This window comes from Loxodonta africana, chromosome 3 (genome assembly GCF_030014295.1).
Source record: "Loxodonta africana isolate mLoxAfr1 chromosome 3, mLoxAfr1.hap2, whole genome shotgun sequence".
Classification (NCBI taxonomy): Eukaryota; Metazoa; Chordata; class Mammalia; order Proboscidea; family Elephantidae; genus Loxodonta; species Loxodonta africana.
The window spans coordinates 155,018,998-155,034,167 of NC_087344.1; the positions used below are offsets into that span (position 1 = coordinate 155,018,998).

The window sequence follows — 15,170 nt, forward strand, 5'->3', positions numbered from 1 at the left end:
AGCAGACTATTTCAGGAGCAGTTGTTCCTTTGCTCCTCTGCTGAATAGTGTTTTATTACCATACTTATTTATTTCTAGGACCTGCAAATGCACCTGGTTGATCCTGAAGACATACCAGCTATGGAACGCCTGACCCAAGAAGTCTTACTTCTTCGGGAAAAAATTGCTTCAGTAGAATCTCAGGGTCAAGAAACTTCAGGAAGCCGAAGACAACAAGTAAGCAGTTGGAATACAGACCTTACTTTTACTGTGAAATAGGTGGTGGAAAGGCTGTCATCAGAATTATTTGTGAAGTGGCCAGTCGATGGTATTTTATGGAGAATCGGTGAATTTCCTACCTTGGCCGTTAGCAGCCATAGATGTCCTTTTCTGATATTTGTGGTCCTGAAGGGAGCAAGAGTCCTTGGACTCACACTGTTTTTCTCTCTCAACTAAAGCCTTCTCATCTACCTACATTTAACCAACTTAAAAAAAAAAAAAAAGATTAAATAAAAACCTGCCTCACCCCTAAATTCCTTTATAACATCTCCCCAGGTCCAACCTCTCTTGGATGCCAAACTTTTCAAAAAGACTTAATTACCTATATTCTCTGACTCTGTTATCATTTCTCTCACTAACTACTCATTTCACTTGGATCCGGCTTTTAGCCCCAGCCGTTCACTTAAACAAATCCCTGCTTACAGGCTCTTATCCTGGCACATCTTTATAGCACTTCCTACAGCTCACAGCGACGCATGACTGTGACTGATAACTGTCTGTTTCCCCCACTAGATCATAAGCTTATCCTTAGAATCTAGAACACAGCCTGACGCATAGAAGGTGCTCAGTAAGTATTTGTTGAGCGAATGCAGAATACTAGTAGGTGCTACCATATGTTTCCCTCTCACCATTTCTTCCTCTCTTTCCCCACCCTTTTTCCTTAGCTGCTTTGCTCTGTTCTGCCTTCTCTCTTCACTTTCCTCTTCTTGCCCCCACGTTTGAATTCTGCCTTATAGGGCTTTGAAAAAAAAAAAAAAAAAAGGACAAGAAATATGGTATTGATTTGAAAACTAAAATACTATAGGAAACTTAAGAAGTAATAAGGTAGTGGGCTTTTTCACTCATGTTCCATGCTAATGCCTTCTTTTGGTCTCTCTTCTCAAGATTAACTGTAGCTTCATGTCTCACTTTACCATTTGCATGCTGCTGCTTCTTTCTTTCTTCAGTTGCTGCTGATGCTGGAAGGACTGGTAGATGAACGGAGTCGTCTCAATGAGGCCTTACAAGCAGAGAGACAGCTCTATAGCAGTCTGGTGAAGTTTCATGCCCATCCAGAGAGGTAAGAGAGTGACTGTACCTTTTCCCTCTTATTTCTAATCAAGTCCAGATGCCTGCAGTACTGACGGGTGGAGAAAAATGGAGCAGAGATAATGCTGGGGCTATCCAATTTGTCATTTACTGTGTGGCTGTCTCTAACCCTCGGTGTCTAAATCTTGAATCAAGAATGATACCTGGTTACTTAGCTATTGCAAAGATGAAATGAGAAGATACGTCAGGTGTTTACACCAGTGCCTGGCATGTAATAAGCACTCAGTGTATGTTCCTTGCTTTTCTCTGCTCCGTGTCCTGTGGATCACTGTTCTCTTCTAAGAGTAAGGCTGTAAAGGGCACTGATATTCATTGCGTATCTCTGATCCTGGGGTGATAGTAACCGTCAAGATGGATATATTCTCTTGTAACTCTTGATTTTTTTTGTGATATATGTTATTATATCTTTCTGGTTCATTTTACATTCCCTTCATTTTTATTTTTATTATTTTCTCATTTTACCTTCTTCTCTAGCCTCTTTTTCTTTCCTATCTTTTATTCTTTTACTCTTCAGTTTCTTCTAGCTTATTGTTAATTGTTTTTTCTTTCCAGCTCAAGAAAGTGAAGGCAGAGGAAATGTATCATAGGATCACCTGATTGTGTTACTTTTTAAACGACCTCTGGATCTTTAGTCTGTGTAAACAAAATGCCTCTCCAGAGCACGATCCAGTTCGTTAACAAGGGAGAAAGCAGGTCTCTTCCATGGTAGTCCTCCTTGACTCAGTCTTGTTTCAGTTTTTCTTCTATTTTTGTTTATTAGAAAGTAAAGCTTTTAGTCAAATAATGAAATTCTTCTTATGCAGGCTGTACTGTTATGAGACAGACCTTAGGCTGTATAATTTTAAGTGAGATTGACCCAGGATCTAGCATAAAGGGGCAAGCAAAGTAATCTACCAACAGTAAACACAAGTGCCACAACAAAGACTATATTCATTTCTTGTGTCCTGGAGAACAATTACTTTAGAAAATCTCATGGCTCAGAGTGGCATTGAAAACATGCCAACTCATTACAGTTGATTGCTAATCGATTTTCTTTCCATGTGGCATGTTTAATCAGCTCTGAGAGAGACCGAACTCTGCAGGTGGAACTGGAAGGGGCCCAGGTATTACGTGGTCGGCTAGAAGAAGTTCTTGGAAGAAGCCTTGAACGCTTAAGCAGGCTGGAGACCCTGGCCGCCATTGGAGGTGGGCAACTGGAAAGTGTGCAAGTTCATCACAAGCATGCCTTCTGAGCACTGGCGGGTCGTACTGCAGCCCAGGATCGAAAACCTTGTTTGCACTAACCAGAGAGCCTTGTCTGACTTTGGCAGAGTTAACTGGTGACTTACTAATCATAGAACTGGTACAAGTAGCATCAGCTACAAAGTGAAACTTGCTTTAGACTGTCTGCATCTTGCTGTACGTATCTATCTCTAAATTGAATGGCGGGGGCTACGAAATGAATTTGCACATTTGAAATTGTTCTATTTTAGTTTTCCCACCCATATTCATTCCTTTCCCTAGCCTCTCCTTCTCATTCTCTCATTCCTTCTTTGGGCCAATAAAGTTTATTCCTCCCCCACTATCACAATCCATCTCAAAAGTTCCATATCATGTCATAAATGCATGCGTGTGTATTATATTTGTCATTCAATCAACTCCTGCTCTTTGAATGAGGGCATTTTTTTTTTTAATTAAATAAAGGAAAAGTTTCAAGGAGAGAGAGACTGAGTGTCTAGAGGAAGACATGGCAAAAGCGGTATGATCCTTAGTAATCAAAACCGAGAGAGAAGTCTTGTAATAGTAGACAGCAAGTATTGGGAGGGCTAGCCAAGTAAAGAGCAGAGGCAAAGACTTTTTCAGTGCTTGTAGTAAACCTTTACCTCTAATATTGTTTTAGAGTTGTTTATTGAATGACACAGGTGAATCAGATTAGGTTTTCTATGACCCCTTTAAAAACCAAACCTGTTGCCATTGAGTCAATTCTGACTCATAGTGACCCCTTTAGGTTTCTTTAAACCAAAAGCGTGCTGTATTTAGTCAGAGCAGGACTTTAAGAAAGCTTTCAAATCTTACAGAGTCAGAATTCTCTACGTACAAAGATAATGCCCCCTTGAAATTCAGTACTTCAGTGTAAACTTCAGTGCACCCTTGTTTATGTTGCTTACTTACTTCCATTTTGGTAGTGGCACTAGACAGTATAATACATAGTGCCGACGCATTTCTCCATATAGAAATAAGTAATGGGCTTCAGGCTTTGAAGTGCTTGTATAGCTTAGAAAGAAATGTGGTCACAGATTTGTGTTCCTAGGTTTTAGTCATAGTCTCAGTGCTTTCTTGTGGCACCATGACAGGTGTAATAAGGAAAGGCATACTGAGGATTGTATTTCTGGTGTCTTAAATGTCAAGAGTATGAAAAGTAACCAAGATTACTTTGGAGCTTTGTGGGTATAACACCATGAGGTTTCTTATTTCTGGATACAAGTTTCTTAGATTAGAAGCTGAAATTTCAGTTACTTTAAACATGGAATTTGTGAGACAGGGATTGTAAGTATGATTTACAATGATTTTAGCATTGTAAAATATTATTGAGTACCCTTTCTGAGCTAGATGAGGCACAGTGACTTTTATTTTTCCTTCCATTTTTTACATGGCACTTTTATTTCTTTCACCTTCATGTGTTGACATGACTTGGATTGCATTCTAAATTTCATCCAAGTTTTTGTAACCTTAGCTGTATCTGTAATAGGTAGAGCATTAGTCAAACTAAAAAGGCCAGGGGAGAAAATGTTCTACTGGAAAAATGCACTAGAATCTTCTGATTAAATAGTTTGCAAAAGATTGATAACCGCAAGCCTTCCTCTTAATGGATATGTACCATTCGAGTTTATTGGCCTTTGAGGGAAGAAGGAGTCATTTAAGGAGAGGGATGGAGAGGGAAGCAGAACTATCCAATTTTCTGTCTTCAATTTTAAGAGACCTTTTCCTTCACAAAACATTCCAGAAGCCATAAGGAGGATAATTGACCTATAAAAATGCCAACCCATCAAAAGACTAGTCTATTGTGTCATTGCAAGAGTGCATTTAGGAAATGTCTTCCCTTCATTTTCCTAGTAGACCAAGGAAACTTTCTAAATCTCTAGTTGAAATTCACCCATGGGTGACTCTTGGGTGCTAATGGCTCATAATGATTACAATAATTTATGTTAATTACCACTTCTTCTCTCAGTCTCCAACAAGAGTAGGAATATCCCTAGGTATCTTGAATTGTTGCTATGTATTAATATTCTAATTAATATTATAAATATTAATGTAGCTTAATGAATAATAAAGAACCCAACTTCCTATAAAAAAAGTTATCAAAATGGATTAGGAACCAAGTAAGTGAATTCTGACCCTGATTTGGACACTGAAAAGACAGACTAATTTGTGCTTTTGTTATTTGCATCAATCCTGTAGTTGATGTTATGCCTTATAGGAAATATAAAAAAATTAAGCAATTTAGTGGCAAAGGATAAGTTAGGAGTTTGACCTTGGTACCATAGATATGACTAAAATCTGGAACTAACCTTCTGGTCTGGATAGCTGGAATGAGGTTTGAAAGGAGTGCTACCTGGGGAGGGCTTCCTGGTCTAACAATTTTACGTGATAATTTGGCATCTGATCTGAGAACACAATTTCAATGGATTTTTTTCTTTGGATCAGAGATAGATGATGCTGTAATTGGACAACATCATTTATGTAATCATATTTGGCATGATATAATGCGATTCTAATCTCTCTTCAGGAACATAGATCCTTTCTATTACTGGACTAGTTTACCTTTCTTAGGCATTTTTCAACATGACAATAACTTTAGGTAACACATCTTGTGCTTATAGAACTTTATGTGTGAGAAACTTTTGAAAGAAATTGAGTGAATTAAATGCTTCCTCAGCCCATGCTTAACTGGAAGTATGGAATTTAAACTGAGAAAAATCCATATTGGTAAATTTGGTTTTTCTTGCAATTATTTTTCAAGAAATAGCAGATGTGTGGAGTAATGGTTGTAAGAGGTCAGCATAGATGAAAACTAGAGTTTATAGAACTAAAGAGTTGCAAAGAACCTTCAGGAAGATTTATTTAGTGAATGAGGGTCCTTACTGATAAATATGTCCCCTAAACTCTTTTCTATTGCAAGTTTAAACTGTATTGAAAGCTGATGATTGTTAATGCCTAACATAAGTCAACATTTTTCTAATGTTCTCTTTTTTTAGTATCTAGCCAAATACTAATATTTTGAAAAGGCATAATTAGGCTATTTTAATATGTCAGTGTTTCACTTTGACAGGATGTAACCGTACCCTGTCTCCCCATCTTCCCCCTGCCCCCATACCTACTTTTCTTCATTGCTTGTGGACAGAAACAATATTTTTACTCTGTGTCTCAAGGAAAGTAAAAATTTACTTGTTCATATTTCAAAAGTACTTTTCAATTACATTATATATAGTAAGATCTCTATTAAGAATCAGGATTCTTAACATGTGTAGGATATCAGATCCTAGCCAGAAGAAGTGGTCCCTGGAAGGCTCTTTAGTATCTTCTGCTTACAGAGTTTGTAAGTGACCTCTGTGGAAGATACACATAAAAAACCTGGCACTTTTATGCTTATGTTTCCTCTTCAGTATCTGAACCATGAGAAGTTTGGCTTATAGCTTCAAAACCATGAAGGAAAATTGAGCTTGGTTCTCTCTGCTTCTGTCTTCCAGTTGGATCTGGAGTTCTTAGATTAGGGAAAGGAGGAGCAGATCAGATTATACTGATCATTGCTTCTTCCTTTGAGGATTGAAGATTGACCTACTTAAAGCCACTTCGCTTTGGACCGTTGTTGGCCTTAGAACAATTCTTTAATCCCTTTATTTTCCTTGAACCTAGTATTATAAAATTCTAGTTCCACTGTTAGGGTAAGTCATTGATTGGTGGTGTCGTGGTCTTTTTGACATCCTTCAAAAAACGTAAGTTGCCTCTTCAACTAGGGTCTCAGTTCTGCAGCCAGTGTTGTACAGGGAAATGTGACAAACTTCCAATGAAGTGAGAAAGAAATATTAGTAACTACACACTTAAAGTCCATCTCCCATCTCACCTTCTAGAAATTCTACTAGAGGAAGAATGAATGAAATTAGCTTTCTTTTTTAGATATTAACATCCTGTGAAATGCAAGCACGTATTTTCTCTTCTTTCTTTTGAAGTTCAGAGAGCTTTTCTTCTCCCTTTGGTAGCACTATTTTTATATAGACATTTATACTGTAGAAAGAACAGCAAGGAATATAGAGCTCGTATAAGGCAGCCCTATTTAAAAACCAACAGACAGAGTGAGTCAATAGGACAATTCATTGGAGATATTTCTGTAGTTACTAGTTTCTGAGTCTTAATTCATTTTGGAATATGGATTTAAATCATACTCCCACTAAGCATTTGCAGCAACAACTGTGTTAAAACATTATGTCTTAGAAGATAAACATGTTGCACCTAAGTAGTCTTAGAGTTGACGGAAGGTAAGTCCTCAGCTTCTATATGTAATCACATAAGCCTGAATGAGTTTCTCAAATGAAAAAAGTTAACGTTGTAATTTGCTTCCAACCAAAAATGGGAAGTGGAAGGGAAAGACAAAGCTACATGGCTGCCGATACTAATTTTACATCAGATTTCAAATAAGAATAATTAAACTGATAAAGTGATTTAATAATTCTTGTTTTACTTTCCCTTTTTGTTGTTTAAAGTCCAGTTTCAGAAAGAAAAATTTCTATCATACTGCTTTGTTCTTGTTAAAGCTGTGAGGATAAAATAGGAAGTCCAGCAATGTCAGAAAATGTTTGGTCTAAGGTAATATGAAAAGTAGGGGTGTTAGGTACATGAGCCAAATAATCTTCACTGTTCCTTAGGAACTCTTAATTGTCTAGAAAATGCTTGTAATGTGCTTTCAGTATATAACACAAGTATGCAGTGCTTTTGCAATTATCAAAATCATTGGTCTCAAGCGTTCAACTTCTCTCTCCGTCTGTAAACTTGAGAGGCATGTGTATAAACAAGTATGTTTTATTAATCATGAATTTCTGTTTCAATGAAGAATTTCCATCTGTTTCAGTTTGATAATAAAAGCAGTTTTTTCCTGCTTTTATCACCTATAATTTTGATCTTGGGGCTGTTGAGAAAAGTTCAAGCAATTCATAACCATTTCAGATGAAGAAAGAAGCACCCTGTTAAATGATCCAGAAACTTGGCATTAGATTATTTGCAGGATTATCTCCCCACCAAAATAAGCTGCATATTTTTCTCTGGAAGTTCATTTCTGCATGGCACTGTGCTGTGTTAAACTGTGTTAACGTGTGTGCTGGAATGGAGAGTGTACGTTTTGATATATTAGAATTTCAGCCACTCCAGTTGAGAGACTAAAAATTGTCTTACTGATCCAATAAAAGTATCAAAGGCCAACGGTAACTATTTGGTTTCCTTTTTTTGAGAAAAGAAGTAGACAAAGTACATCTTTTTTTTTCCCCCTTATAGGGCAATCAGCCTATTGACCTTTTTACTAAAATTCCAAGTCAAAGTAAGGTGCTATGGAATGAGTAAATGGCTTTGTATTAATTTAACTAAAGAAAGGACAAGGAAGAAACCTAGATTTTTGTTCTCCCAAGGAAGTGAGATGAAAAAAAAAGCGCTATGCTTTCCCCAGAAATGTGAAATGGGCTACTTCACCTTGGAAAATCTTTCTTGCTCCTGAAGGAGAGTAGTAGAAAGCAGGATAGAGATCTGAGGAACCAACTATTCTGATGGGCAGTGGCATCTCAGGAAATTGGTCCTAAGAAAGTCTGCTTTTTGTGTTCTTTTAACATAAAAAGAGACCATGAGGAGAAAGAGTCCCTTGAGTGAAAATTATAAGATTATGGAATAGATAGAGTGGTCAAATCTTCGGATTTGCCCAGGACAGTCCCAATTTATATCTGTCCTGGTCAGCCTAAGAATAGGTGACTCTGTAGTTTTATTGGATACTTATCCTTTTGAAAAAGTGAAAACTCTTTCCAGAATCCTGGGGAATTTTCATACCCCTAAACATTTTTTAGATTATGGTCTTATCTTTTTAGGTCGCAGAAAGAAGCTGGTTCTGAATGATGTACAAGCTGGGTTTTTTTTTTACAAGCTGAAAGGCCTTCCAGTTTACTTAAGAGGTGATAATTTAAAGACAAAGACAGACCATAGACAAGTTTGGCTGCAGACAGCAATATTCTTATCTAGCTACTTCTGTTCCAAGATTAGAAACTGTCTAGTTAAAGAATTTTATTTCTAGGCAAAGCTTATGGAAGACTATATGAGATTCTAGAGTTTCCTTATGGTCCAGAAAAGAATGAACAAAATTGCAGGGTTTGATCTTTTTTCTTTGATTCTGTCAACTAGCATCATAATATTAAAGTTAATACTAGTTCATAAAAGGTGAAAACATGAGAATTCTTTTAATGAGCACGTGGCAAACGGGGTACCTGGGAGTGAAAGTGAGATGGGTCTAAGAGGGCCTGGCACTGAGCCTAGCACTGAGGGAAAGAACAGTTGGGCCCTTGGCAGAGCAAATTTGGTCATGCTGTAAAGTTTTAGCTCTTTGAGTCCCTTTTCAAAATTGGTAAAATATGACACCTGCTATGTTCTGAATAACGATATGGTGAAATGCTACTCCTTTTCTGTTGATCCCATATAAACAGGCTTAAAGAGCAAATACTAATAACTGTAGAGTAGAATTTGGGAAAGACAGCCTCAACTGCCCACCCAGTTTGGGCTCATTGCTGGAGATTTATATATAAATAGAACTTTATATATAATTAATTTCCTTCTAAGGCTTATTCCAGCATAGTGGAGTTTTATGGCAGTTATAATTTAATAACGAATCCTTTTTGTAAAGCACCTATTCAAAAGAGTTCATCCTCTTTTACTGAAAATTTTATGCTCTTTCAACTGTCCTGTGATGCAGGGAGAGAAAAGAGTATTATTTTAAGCCTCCTGGTAGGGGAAACAGATACTCAGAAGTGAAGAAGTGCAGATAGAATTAACCAAGATCACCCAGTTAATGACATCAGGTATATAACTTCCCTCTGCTAACTACATTTAGGTTCTATGGCCTTCAACTTGTTTAAGCCTTCAACCTTCCAGCCCATGGACCACTTCGATTTACCAACAACAATGATAATAATAATAATGGATAACATTAACTGAGCACACACTGTGTGCCAAACACTGTTCTAAGCACTTCAAAATCAGCAAACCTTGTAAAGTTCACAACAACTTTTGTGGAGTGGATATTAGCATTAACACCAATTAAAAAATGAGGATACCATGTTACAGAAATATCATGACCTGCTGGTTATTGGCAGAAGCAGAATTCAGATCCAGACAGTCTGGCTCCAGAGGTGAAATCATCGCGCCATCCTCAGTTTAAAAAGCTCCACAAAAATATGAATTTTTTTTTTGCCTCAGTGATAAGGAGGGTACCTCATATTTGCCTAATGCTTAAGTTTTCACCCAAGGATGTTATACTTTTATATGTTAGAGGATTATTTTAGTTCTGTGTACACTGTAGAATCAGACATATGGTAGAAAATAATTTTTGAAATCTAAGTAAGGGACAGTTTGGTATCACCTCTATTTTGTCTGATTTGGAGCCTGGAGACTTGCAAGGACCACAACTTGTGAACTATCGCTGAAGCTTCAAATAAAAGTTTTTAATCAAATTGTCAGTCTAGCCTGGAGGGGAGATGATAGGGTGGAGGGGGTTAGAAGCTGGTGAGATGGACAAGAAAAGAGAGAGTGGAGGGAGAGAGCAACTGGGAATGTGTAGCAGGGTGTATATGGGGTTTTGTGTGAGAGACTGACTTGATTTGCAAACTTGCACTTAAAGCACAATAAAAATTATTTTTAAAAATTGCCAGTCTAACATGTAATACATAATCATACGATAATCAAGTTAATATTAAATGAACAGATTCTTACCTTCAGAGAATCGAAAGGTGGCAGATCATTTTCAGGCTTTATCAAAAATAAGGAGAAGATGCACCAATATAAAATAGTAGATCTCTCTAAATTAGAAATTTAAAGTATTACAAATTAGTCCTGGAGAAGAATGTTTTGCTGCTTCTTAAAAGCCTAGAAAGGGAATGTCCCACAAAAAAAGCAGTTCTTTCATTGTCATTTATAAGAAGATGGAAACAGTAACAACAGAAAGGGGGTGTCTAATACCAACTTATATTTAGGACCTCATGTGGGATCATTTATTTCCATGTTTCCGGCAAAAAAATTTCAGCTTTCTTCTACCCGTCAAACAAATACACAAAAAAATCTTTGAGCATTCCAAATCAATTGTTAAAAAACTGAATGAGCTTTAAAGCTGCCACAAAGGAAGGACAGCAGACTGTGAGCTAACCAGAAAACAAAAGCTCTGAGTGTTGGGATGAGATGGGCATTTTTGCTTTGTCTCCATCTAACTCCTCATGAAGTCAAAACCATGGCACCCTGCCCCCAAGTAAATTAAAGAGAGGAACGAAAATGTGTCATCCATCAGGAAGGCCAACAAAGGTAAGTGGAGGGCAGGAAGTGTTAGAGAAAAGCCTTCAAGGCCAGTGACAGTCACCCTGTCTAATCCCCACATACATTATTCCAGAAACCTAGTACAGGAATCTTCTTGGGATGTGGGCCAGCATGGCTACACGGCCCACCAAGAATGGTATGAGGATGAGAATCCTGGGTCTCATAGAGCTGAACTTCCTTCAACCAAAGAATCATTCTCTATCCCAAAACTCAGAAAGGAGGCAATGTAAAAAGTATGTATTCTTAATTAGTTACTGAGTAGGACAGTTCATTTTCTTTGCAGGAAAAAAAAAAAATTCTGATCTCTACTGTTGTCCAGGGACAGATTTTCAAAAGTAATCATGATATTATATGGCTGTCCTCAGGTGCATTGGCATCCTGGTTCAGTGAATTTCCAAAGCACCCAAAGCTTAGGGGGTTTAGTCATTCATCTCCATGCCACCAGTATTCTGACTGAGATGGTTCTGGGGCTCGCGTTTGAAAGAGTAAGCATTGGAAGTCTCTGTTGTACACTATTTGTCAAGGATTTCTAAGGATGCTGAATGGTGGCGGTGCCTCCTTGCAGGCAAGTCTTTACTGAACAGGGCCCTACTCTGCTCCCAAATTATCTGAACATTCATGGTCAGGATCAGAGGACCAGTCGTAAGGTAGCTATTAGGACAACAGGCTCACTATCCCCTTAGTGCTTTGATGAGCTCAACCTTGGGCGTTGGAAGTATTCTGAATGGACTTGCAGCTGCCTAGGAAGGCATGTAGGTAGAAATCACCCGTTCAGCTTACCTGCAGAGGGTAGTGAATGCTCACTACTTGAGCCTTCTATCCATGCATGTCTGAGCTCAGGAGCAGGTCCTTTGGTCTTGGAGGAAGAAGCAAAGGTAAAGATCTATGATTTATCATCAGAAGGAACGAGTACCCCTGTCTGAGAGTCTAGATCCTAGCTTCTTGCACAGCTCTTGTCAGTGACTAGCTGTGTAACCTTGGACAAGCCACATAATCACCTGGAAACACAGATTACTCAGCCATCAGGTGCAGAACTAGATCTTGAGGTTCTTTAACTTAGGTAAGTTCTGTGAGACACAGGGAGGTCACAGTAGATTTTCTTTGGTGTTCAAATGAATTAACCATTGTGAATTCCTACACTTTCAGAAGAAATCAGCAATGTGGGACACAGGTCTTGATCTAAAACTAGGTGGACGGTGATCTAACAGATGTGGAGAAGGAGAAATGCCCTAAATTTGTACTTTCCAATACTGAGCCAGTAGCTACATGTGGCTTTTTGAACTTGTTTAATTGAACTTAAAAATTCCATTCCTCAATCACTCTAGCCACATTTCAAGTGTTCAGTAGCCACATGTGACTAGTGTCTACTATATTGGGCAGCTCACATATAGAATACTGCTGCCTTTGGAGAAAGTTCTATTGGTCAGCATTTCCCCAGACCTTTGCCCAGACCACAAACTGCAGCTACTTGTCGCTTAGGGCAGAGTGTAAATGTCTGTGCTCCTAGGGTGACTGAGCCCAGCTTTTGGGACTAGAGGATGGATTAGGTCCCATATGATAATGTGATAAGTCCTATAGGCAAAGATTGTTGGCATCGAATAGGAGTTTGGGCGAGAGAGGGAGGAGGGGAAGCTAGAGCAAGGAATTAGGGCACACCTGACCATTCTGTGCCTTAGGCTTTGACTAGCTAGACCAGAACTTCTGTAGGACTCAGGGATCCCAGAGGGGAGTTCCTCAGATCATCACCACATTGCATAACTGGTTTCCAAAATGGAAAAGAGTGAGAGCGACAAGGCTGGTCTTATCTCTGGAAAATCAGTGACCCTCTCAGCACTCACTGGTGGGAAAAAGGTCACACTTGACCCATGTTACAGAAGAGAAAGTTGACATTACATAGCCAGCCTGTATCGAGGAAGGAAATAACTCAGGTTTTCTGGAAATAGGCGAGGAGTAACTGCTCTATCCCAACAGTTGACTTCTTAGGCAGAGGACTGTGCAGTAAAAGGGAACTAATGTTTTGATGCTTGGGCTTAGGTGTTAGTAAGCAAGTACCAGTGATACACGGAGAAGGCTTTTCCACAGATTTGGCACAATCTATTGCCTCTGCCTTCCCTGTTGGCCCTGCTGGCTAGAGGGCATTGCATATGGGGACAGGAAGAAATCAGAGGCTGGTGGCAAAAAGAGTGTAATGTTAGCTGCTGTCTGGAAGCCATCTGTGAAGGGAGTCACCTTTGTCTTCTGGACTTGCTTCCAGGTGCAGCTGCAGGGGACGACACCGAAGATGCGAGCACTGAGTTCACTGACAGTATTGAGGAGGAGGCTGCACACAACAGCCACCAGCAAGTAAGTCAGTGTCAGGTCCTGGGGTTCTCAGGATAGAAGGCACACAGCCCTTCTGGGGTCTGATGGTCTCCTGCAGTCCTTGTGGACCTAGAGTGAAAGATATCTTTTATATAAACCACTTCCCAGTCTTTTCTCCTATCCTCCCTGAACTTCCCAGCTGCCTCCTTAACCCCTATCCTCTCTCCATTTTTCTCTCCGATCCATCCTTTTGTCTTTACTCCTCTGTCTCTCTTACTGTTGCCCCCTACCATCTCCTACCCACCTTTTCCCCTATTTACCCTCTGTAGCTATAGCTTGAAAAGAATTTTTACTTACAACAAGACAATGGAGACTTCCTTTCTTGGGTTTTTGTAACTGGAACACACCACACAAGACAGGGAGTCATCGAAGGGCTGTTTGGGGAGGTGGCAGAGCCTACAACCTGCTTGGGGAGAGAGCTTTCTGAGAAACTCCAGAAGGATCTGAGTGCCTACAACGAGGAGATCTTTCTTGGTGAAATCTCATTATATATAAGAGAACTTTGCTGTGCAATCTGACAGACCACTCAGGTCTTGACGACTTGATCACCAGCAGATGGCGCTACAAGAGTAAGCCCCTGTCTAACCTCAGAACTCGGCACCCAAGTCTGAAACACTGTTCCTACCCACCATCAGTGAATATAACAAGCATGCTCTCAAGCCCAAGAGTGACTGTCCTGAACCTCAGACCTTAAATCACCCACTAGAAATCCCAAGTGTCTCCATCTTGCCCAGCGACTTTTAGCAATCACATTTCCTAGACGGACCCTGTCTGGGACTCCCTGAATTGTTAAGGGGAAAGTGGATCGTTGGTACCTACCTTTCTGCAGAAGAAGTTGGACTTTTCCTGTGATAGCTTCCTTGGGGCTGTTAAAAATACTGTAGGGGAAACAAGGCTTTCCGGGTCTGCCTCTTCCTCTCCAGCATAAGAAAAGAAGAAGACATCTAATAAACCAATGGGAAGAGCCCAAGTGAACAGTTCCCAAATCTCACAGGGCTTGGCACAGTCTTTGGCTCTTGAGGACATAAGTAGTTGTCGGGGATATCTCATGTCCTTAACAGAGTCTCTTTACCTTCTACCAAGAGTCCCTTTTTGTTTCGATAGCCATTAGGAACCCTCCCCTCTCCTGTGAGTTCCTGCATGACCTCCGCTTTTTGCTTGAACTGCTCTTCTGAGTCCTGCTAACTGAGGTTTGTGACCTTAACTGTGTACACCTCTGCGTCTCGGACAAATCTCCCCGCCCCTCATTTCCTGACTTTAATGAGGATATTGGGTGAGAGAGAAATGGACTTGTAGGATAAGCAAATGTCCCCTCAAAGACATAGCTAGACTGGGAGGTCAGCTGGTTACTGGGGTTTATTACTACTATGAGATGGGATAAACTTGAAAGTAAATGATCAGAAGACGCTGGTATGAGAACAGCCGGATTGTTCCCATAGTCTAAACTATCCCTGGTAGTGTGAGTTCTTTGCTGTAATTTTCATTAGTAGGCAAATTGGGTTCTAAAGTCATTTCTTCCTCAGCATTCTGTCCTGTAGCCTAGCATGGAAAAAAATTGCTAGACTTCATTTTGAGAAGGTTGGTCTAACCCTGGAATAAATGTTTACTTTGAGCCATTTGTAGTTCCCTCACAATGCCTGTCACATTACTTGGCATAGGAGATACTTAGTAAATTTTGAGGTAAACCTTTGGATCAGGGTTTTGACTTATGATAGACAAAGTATATGCCTTTTGGATGAAGAATCTCTTGGGTAAGCATCATTTTTTTCTATCACCTCTCCTTGAAAAATAGCCTTTTGGGTAGGAGGAACCTTGATGGGTGAAATCATTGTAAACCTACTTCAACTTTGGGAATTTGAGGGTTTGATTCGCATGCT

The 15,170-nt window shown here is 39.5% G+C and overlaps 1 protein-coding gene across 12 annotated transcripts in view; it reads left to right on the forward strand.

Annotated features, from left to right (window-relative positions):
- Positions 1 to 15,170, forward strand: part of PDE4DIPP2 (myomegalin) — a 227,933-nt gene that overhangs the window by 172,113 nt on the left and 40,650 nt on the right. For 11 of the 12 annotated variants that reach the window (XM_023547515.2, XM_023547516.2, XM_064282358.1 and 8 more), the window contains 4 exons: positions 79 to 216; positions 1,206 to 1,318; positions 2,405 to 2,532; positions 13,187 to 13,275. In XM_023547515.2, the coding sequence (XP_023403283.2) occupies positions 79 to 216; positions 1,206 to 1,318; positions 2,405 to 2,532; positions 13,187 to 13,275 (468 nt within the window). Of the gene's footprint in view, positions 1 to 78; positions 217 to 1,205; positions 1,319 to 2,404; positions 13,134 to 13,186; positions 13,276 to 15,170 lie in introns of those variants that run through there. The other variant, XM_064282360.1, reaches the window with a different exon arrangement.